This window comes from Muntiacus reevesi, chromosome 4 (genome assembly GCF_963930625.1).
Source record: "Muntiacus reevesi chromosome 4, mMunRee1.1, whole genome shotgun sequence".
NCBI classification, from domain to species: Eukaryota; Metazoa; Chordata; class Mammalia; order Artiodactyla; family Cervidae; genus Muntiacus; species Muntiacus reevesi.
In genome coordinates, this window is record NC_089252.1 from 159,905,150 (window position 1) to 159,913,065 (window position 7,916).

General features: G+C 40.4%; 1 protein-coding gene across 1 annotated transcript in view; it reads right to left on the reverse strand.

The window, feature by feature from the left end:
- The window catches only part of NUP107 (nucleoporin 107), a 49,808-nt gene extending 44,962 nt beyond the window's left edge, over window positions 1–4,846 (reverse strand). The window contains exons 1-4 of the mRNA XM_065934673.1: window positions 4,741–4,846; window positions 2,767–2,858; window positions 2,161–2,247; window positions 1,195–1,310 (exon numbers count right to left, since the gene is read on the reverse strand). Coding sequence (XP_065790745.1) covers window positions 1,195–1,310; window positions 2,161–2,247; window positions 2,767–2,858; window positions 4,741–4,748 — 303 coding nt within the window. The 5' untranslated portion in view covers window positions 4,749–4,846. The remainder of the gene's footprint in view (window positions 1–1,194; window positions 1,311–2,160; window positions 2,248–2,766; window positions 2,859–4,740) is intronic.
- Between the last annotated feature and the right edge of the window lie 3,070 nt (window positions 4,847–7,916).

Below are 7,916 nucleotides of genomic sequence, written 5' to 3' on the forward strand. Positions count from 1 at the left end.
AACTGAAAATCTTACACAGTAGTGATATTCTGCATTCAGAAAAATGTTTTGTAGGTTAACACATGATAAAATCAACCAACGTAACAAATAATTGTACTTCCTTCAACCACCTCTCACAACTGATACTAAAATCGGCAAAACAAAATCAAGAAAACATTTCTGACTACAAAGTAATTTCCAAACATTCTGTAATAATCAATACATATTTACTCTATCCTGACCTTTGGAAGAGTAATAATTTTACCATTAAATTTGCAGTTCTGAAGCACTAAATAATAAAAGTCATCATCTTATGCTGAAACCTAGAAGCAGTCAATTCACTCATGTTTCTAAGTAGAATACGAATAAACGTTGCCAAAATAAACCAGCTTCATAACCAGAGTAAAACTGTTCAATGACTAGATCACTGTTAGATACTAACACTCTAAAATATTTCAAAGATTGATTTAACCTTCTAAGACAAGGAGAGGTTTAATATGCAAAACCATTCCTTTGAAAACACATAATTTAGACAATTTCTGGTGTGTGTAAAACTCTGTTTTTTCAATAACCACAGAGTCAAATAAAGAGCCCTTTTCATCTTGTTCTTGGAACTAAATGAGCCATAATACTTTATTAGTCCAACAAAACTATTCTGTTTTAATCTTCTCAGTTAGACACAATTCTTTCTTTCTCTATAGGGTATTTTAAGCACCTAGGTCAGGTCATTCTGCATTTATAGTCTATATGACATTTCTTTTGCTATTTTAAATACTGTACCATAATGATTCCTAAAGAGTGTCTAACTTACTTTTCCTCAAATTTTCTCTTTTCTCTCCTTTAATGCCTTTAATGCTTTGTTCTTCTTCCTTATGACAGTCTTCATTGATTACTCTTGGCCTCCTCTTCTATGCTTCAAAACAGGGCTCAGTTTTTACAGAAGGTAGCAACCAATCAGAATTTATTTATTCTGATCAGTAAACTGTCAGATTAACACATTTTCTCTGCATCTAACTGCTGCTGGTGTCACAGTTTCCACCTATGACGTGAGATGCTTACGGGTCTCAGTTTTCTGGAAGTCTAACCAAAAAATGATTTCAACCTACATAACTGAGCTACTTTTACTAAGAATAAGACTTCAATTAAAGTTTTTAAGCTAAATATCATACCATAATTAAAAAAGGGAGAAAATTTCAGCCCCATTTTTCTACATACCATAGACAGATTTCCCAAGAACCCTGAAGACTGTGTAAGCCGGGGAGACCTCCCTCCAGTTCCAAGAATGCAGGATACATCTGGCTGCCTCAGTAGGCTCCGGCTTGGTGGAGTAACTACAAGCAAGAAGTTAGTAAAAAAGAATTTGAAGCGCATGAGCATTGATCATGAAAATGAAACAAGCAAATAAAAACAAATAATTTTCACTTTTCAATTATTTAGATTCTAACCAAATAAATACTTTCAATATTAACATTTCTATAGTATGAAGATTTAACTTATTTTTCTAAATACGAACTTTTGGTACTACTGAGCCCACCAAAAAAACTTTACTGCAAACAAGAGATGTTTTCATTATAACATAACTGAACATAAAAAAAAAAAAAGACACTCATGAGTTCATGAACTTATCAAATTCTAATTTTATAAAGCATACTATAGTATAGAGGACATGGGCTCTAAAGTAAGTAGATTATGATTTGAATTTTGAGCAAAGGATCCTAAGTCAGTCAAGGCACAGATCATCCCAACTGCCAAAATTCATACATACTTACATACTTATCTAGCTATTTTATCTGCATTAATCAACTTCTCTAGGTCTCAAGTACAGTTTCAGCAAAATAGAGACAATATCTACTTCACAGCTATTACGCAATTATGTAAAGCCTTACACATGGTAAGAGTTCAACAAACAGTAAGTGCAATCCCTATTATTTGCTCTTAATTAAAAACAACTTATAAAATATAGTGGGAGGGGGGATCGAGATGGGGAATACGTGTAACTATATGGCTGATTCATGTCAATGTATGACAAAACCCACTGAAATGTTGTGAAGTGATTGACCTCCAACTAATAAAATAATATTTAAAAAAAAAAAAAAAACTTATAAAATATAATATATATTATAGTATTAGCTACTATTACTGTTATCATTATTAAATGCTTTAAAAGCAACAAAATCTTACAAAGTTGTCGAAATGAGCTGGGAGTTCGGGGCATAACCTGGTTTCTTGGAGTGGTATTAGAAAAAATTTCATCTTGGGATGCCCGAACTACAGGAAATGTTAAGGAAAGTTTTTCGTATAGAAAAAAACATCATTAAAGTTAGAATGAACCATATTTATACTATACAAAATACGTGAATACGTTTTTCAAGGACAAGGTATTTCATAGCTACCATATTTTCTATGCGAGGAGTAAATAATTCCCTTTCCCCTTTAAATTCTAGTTATCAGTTACTACAGTCCTGAACTAAGAGCTCAAGTCTTAGGTTACCACACACTGAACTAAGAGTTCTTAGATCTCAAATAATAAAGAAAATCTAATCTCAGCAAAAGCTAACCACAATATGATAGCATTAAAATGGAACATCCTTATTTTCAGGGAAATATGAATCTCACTGAATTTCAACATTATATTTGCCAAATAACACATCAGGAGAGTTAAAAAAAATTAATTTCCACAGTATTTTATTATTACAGCTAGTGTTTAAAATCGCTCATGAAAAGGCTGTAATGCTAATTCCAAACATGTTACAATTTTTACACTGATGCTTAAAATGCAAAGGATACTCAAAGCTCTTTTTTGGGCACTCTGCTTGCGTGCAGTCCGAGTCACCTCTGCCTCCCGGATCACAGGAGATGACATCTCTCCAAAGCCACTCCTAAAATGGCAATAATCAAATTCCCGTGAATGAAATGAGAACGGACCATTTGCAAAACCTTTATCATTACAACTGGAGCAAAGGATCCTAAGTCAGTCAAGGCACGGATCATCCCAACTGCCAAGTCTTTGTTTTCTTGTTGCTAATACTTCTCTGGCTCCAAATCCAGCTTATCTCTCAAAGTCCTGCTCTAATTTTACCTGCATAAAGTCTTCTCTGACTTGTTAATGTTTTCCTCCTCTGGAATTACTTTAACACTTGGAATCTAAATCTGTATTCTAACATTGCTTTAAATAATTGCTTCATGAAGATAAAGCTTTCTCCGTTGAATTGAGGAGGTTCCTAAAGTTGCAGGAACTCTTAAAAGGATATTCTGTAGTCTCCAAAGTACTTCAAACCATGGATACTATTGTGTAAGCTGGTGACTTGGGAGGCTAAGTAAAAAATAAACCTAATAAATTGGAAAGAAATGATCCTTCAAGCTTTTCTTCCCAGAGTACACTAAGGGTGTCTCCTGTCTCAGCACTATTATAGTCCCAGACATTCTCAGTCCAACGTCTAGAAAATAAATTGTGTGTATTATGAGACCTGTATCTTAAGAATCTAATGTGTATTTCCTCCACTTAAAATCTTCAGATCGATATCTCTGGCCTACCGAATCAAGTCCAAATTTCCTACCATGGTTTTGGTTTTTATAATCTTACCCCAGCTTACCAGTTCAGCCACAAACGTCACTTCCATACAAACACACACTGCATGTGACCACTCAGCTACACTTTCATATCCTTACACCTCTGTACCCATGCTTCTTTTCAGAGGCCTACATTCACCTCTTTGGTCTATCTGGTGAATACTTACTCATCAAACAGTCTCCTGGAGTCTAGAAAAACATATCCAGGTTGGCACCTTGTTTCTTAGCTTCCTTTGTTAGCTGCCTAACTGATCAAGTTCCTTAACCTCTTTTAGCCTCAATGTTATGTGTGAAAAGAGGATCACAGTAGCTACCCTCATAGGATTGTTAGAAGGATTAAAATAGCTAATATACCATCACAAATGCTTCCACACACACACACACAAACACACACACACACACACACAAATCCGCCGGCAAAGTAAGAGACGCGAGTTCGATCTCTGTGTTGGGAAGATCCTCTGGAGGAGGGCATGGCAACCCACTCCAGTATTCTTGCATGGAGAATCCCAGGGACAGAGCAGCCTCGCCAGCTGCAGTTCACGGAGTCGCAAAAATCGGACACCACTTAGCGATGAACAACAATAATACATTTAAAGCGGTTAAGGCAGTGGATGTAGGCTACTGCCACTATTCAAAGACCACCTAGAATGTATCCTCCTTTGAGAGGTCTTCCTGATACTTTCCATGACAAGGAGACTTCATTGCTCCGTTTGTTTTCTAACAAAGTAGTACAAAACACTTGTCATTAGGCCAAGAACCCTGAATAACTCTTCTTTATGCAGGGCCTACCATCGTTCCGAGGTCACAGAAAGATTAACTACCTGGTGCTGAAACCTGTAATCAGGAAGTCTGGGGTGAGAGCCCGTTTCCGTCACTGTCTGGCTTTGTGATCCCGGGCAGTAACTCAACATCTCGAATGCCGGGCCACCTCCAACCTCGCCCACCCCTGGAGCGCGAAAGTGAGTAGATGGCAGAGTTGCCATGGGAACCAGAAGATTATCATTAACCATACCCGTCCCCGGCCCAAGTGGCCTTTCTCCCTTAGCTGCAGTCTCCCAGCCGGAAAAGGAGGCCTAGGGTCAGCACCCAGGCCCTCCTCTGCTTCCTGAGTCGGGTTTCACCTGTTTCATTCCTCCAACACGCTGAAGAGGAAAGCGTCCGAGCTCAGCCGTCTCCACCAGAACTCACCTGTCCATGGCTACAGCCTCCTCCACCGAGAACGGTGCAAACTCAGCTACAGTTTAGCCACCGCGTTTCGGCCTTCCCGCTCTCCGGAAGTAAACCCTCCGACCCGGAAGCAAGTCCTCAAGTTCTCGCGAGGGGTAGGAGGGAAAAAGAACCAACTTTCCCTCTAGGCGCATGCACAAATTCTTTCGCCGGAAACCGCACGTGCGGTCTGCGCAGGCGCAAAGCTGTGTCGGGGATTGAAGGCGCCGGGCTGGGCAGGGCCGGACCAGGGGCGGGGCAGGAGCGGTAGGAGGCGGGGCCTGACCGTTTGGCCGTGCTGCGCGGCCGCCACTTTCTTGACTGACATTTGTGGGCGTGGTCCAGGCGCCGGGGTTCCGCTGGAGGTCCAGATGTATGTTGATGGTGTAGAAAAACGTGAAGCCATTTCCTCATAGTCCGTGAGAAACAGCCTGGACGTTGAATTCAGACGTGCCGGCTCTGCCCTCATATGTCTGCTTGTATGTCTCTGACTATACTCACCTTGTTTGAGCTGTGGTGTAAACCCCTTACAGTTTTTGAAACTGTTTTCCATAGTGGCTAATTATTCTTTACTTGGTATATTTTCCTATTAAGGAGAAAATGATCACCTTTTTTTTTTTTTTAATTTTATTAGTTGGAGTGATCACCTGTCTTAAAAAGTATAAAAGGTGTTGGTATCGCCCTCTATTTCAAAGTGCAGCAGTCAAAAAGCTGTATATCCTAGCCCTAAAGGAATAGGTTTACATTTTCCGTAGGCATTTGTTGATATATTCCACCCTAATCCTGGGAAACGTCGTTCCAGGAGGACTTCTTCATACCTAATTCCCACTGAGACAGCGTGGGGTTTTGAAAAAACGTGGCTTTGAGCTCCGTGTAGGTTAGAAACCCCGGCGCTGCAGATTCCTCGCCTGTAAAATGGAGATAACGCGTTCATCACCGAGTTCTTGGGAGGATTAAAACGAGATGTCAAATGTGCATTGCACACAGTAGTCACCGAAATGTTAATTTTCTCCTCCTTCAATAACTATTTGAATCATCTCACCCTAGTACCCTCGTTTTTTCCCATATTCTAATTTTTCTTGTACAAAAGAGTACTTGTCTCTTAATGGAAAATGAAATGTGGTCTTAACGTTTTTTTGTCAGTACTGGAATCAGATTTATTCAAAGTAGGAGCCAGTGTTTCAGGTTCTTGCCATGTGTCCCCTGGCAAATGAACTGTAAAGTGGTTTATTCATAAAATGTATTTGCAGTGATAAGGCACACAGTAAAAGGGAAGAGCAGTTTGGAGCAAAAGATTATCTCCAAGGTTCAGTTCATATGTAAAGAGGGAACATTTGTTTAAAAAGTGTACCAGGACACTACCCTGGAGGTCCAATTGTTAAGAGGTTGCCTTCCACTGAAATGGGTGTAGTTTTCATCCCTGGTCAGGGAGCTAAGAACCCACATGCCTCAGAGCCAAAAAGGAAAAAACAAAAAAAGCCCATAAATAAACAACAGAAGCAGCATTGTAACAAATTCAATAAAGACTTTAAAAATGGTCCACATCCAAAAAAAAAAAAAAAAAAAAAAATTAAAAGTGCCCCATCCGAAAGGCAAGCCCAGAAAAAAGGAATGATTTTTTTTTTTTTTCCCCCAAGGAATGACTTTTATGGGCTGGGTAATTTCATAGACTGGGGCTTCCCAGGTGGCTCAGTGTGAAGAATCTGCCCGCCAAGCAGGAGACGTGGGTTCGATCCCTGGGTCAGGAAGATACCATGGCGAAGGAAATGGCAGCCCGCTCCAGTATTCTTGCTTGGAGAATCCGTGGACAGAGGAGCCTGTAGGGCTGTAGTCTATGAGGTCCCAGAAGATTCAGACTTGATTTAGTAACTAATCAGCCGCAGTAATTTCATTGGCTAACAAATGGAAGAATTATTTCAACTATTTTGGGGAAAGTGAGAGGATTTCGAGGAATTGGGCCACCACCACTTGATGGCCTTTTATGGTGGGTGGGCCTCAGAACTGTCATGGCAACTGTTATTTAGATGCTACTATATTACAATGAGCTTATGAGGCTCAGGCTTCCCTTGTGGCTCAGCTGGCAAAGATCCACCTGCAATGTGGGAGACCTGGGTTTGATCCCTGGGCTGGGAAGATGCCCTGGAGAAGGGAAAGGCTACCCACTCCAGTATTCTGGCCTGGAGAATTTCATAGACTGTATAGTTCATGGGGTCACAAAGAGTCAGAAACAACTGAGCAACTTTCACTTCACTTTATGAGGCTCAGGGTCTACTGGAAGTTGAATCGTCTGTCATCTTGGACCTAACTGGTTCTAACAGTTTATGTCATATTCGCAAAGGCTGTGTCATTTTTTAAAATAATAATTTTATGTATTTATTTTTGGCTATGCTGGGTCTTCGTTGCCGAGTGGGATTTTCCCTCCTTGTGGCGTGCAGGGACTGCTCTCTAGTTGTGGCGTGCAGGCTCTTCATTGCAGTGGCTTCTTTCGTTGAGGAGCACAGGCTCTGGAGCACGCTGGCTTCAGCAGTTGGGGCTCCTGGGCTCTAAAGCACAGGCTCGGTTGTTGTGATGCATGGGCCTAGTTATTCATTTGGGATCTTCTCAGACCAGGGATGGAACCCAGGTATCCTGCATTGGCAGGTAGATTCTTTACCACTGAGCCACCAGGGAAGTTCAAAGTCGATTTCATTTTTTAAAAGGTTGTACCCTGCCCCATTCTGTTCTGTTTCAGTTTTACACCACGACATTTGGGACTTGCTTGTTACATAGCCACAGATAACTGGAACAAATGGGATGAGACTATAACACTGTTTTATAATCTGCTTTTCCACTTAACAGTGTGAACATTTTATCATGTCAAGTATCACTCATCTCCATCATTCTTAAATTAGCCAAATATTTTGAAAGAGGAAACTTCTGTCTCTATTTACATTAACGATACAGCTTAACACAGTCTGACTTCAACCCTCACTGCTAAATGAAAACTGCTCCAAGAAAAGTCACCAAAGATCTCTTTGTCAGTAAAAGTTTACTTTTCATCTCTCATCCTCTTGGGTGCATTTGACCCTGTAGACCACTTTCTTGTCTGCCACCTTCCTATAGATGGGTGTCAGGACTCTACTAATGGGCTTCTCCGGTCTGCGTCCTCTCTGGCTTCT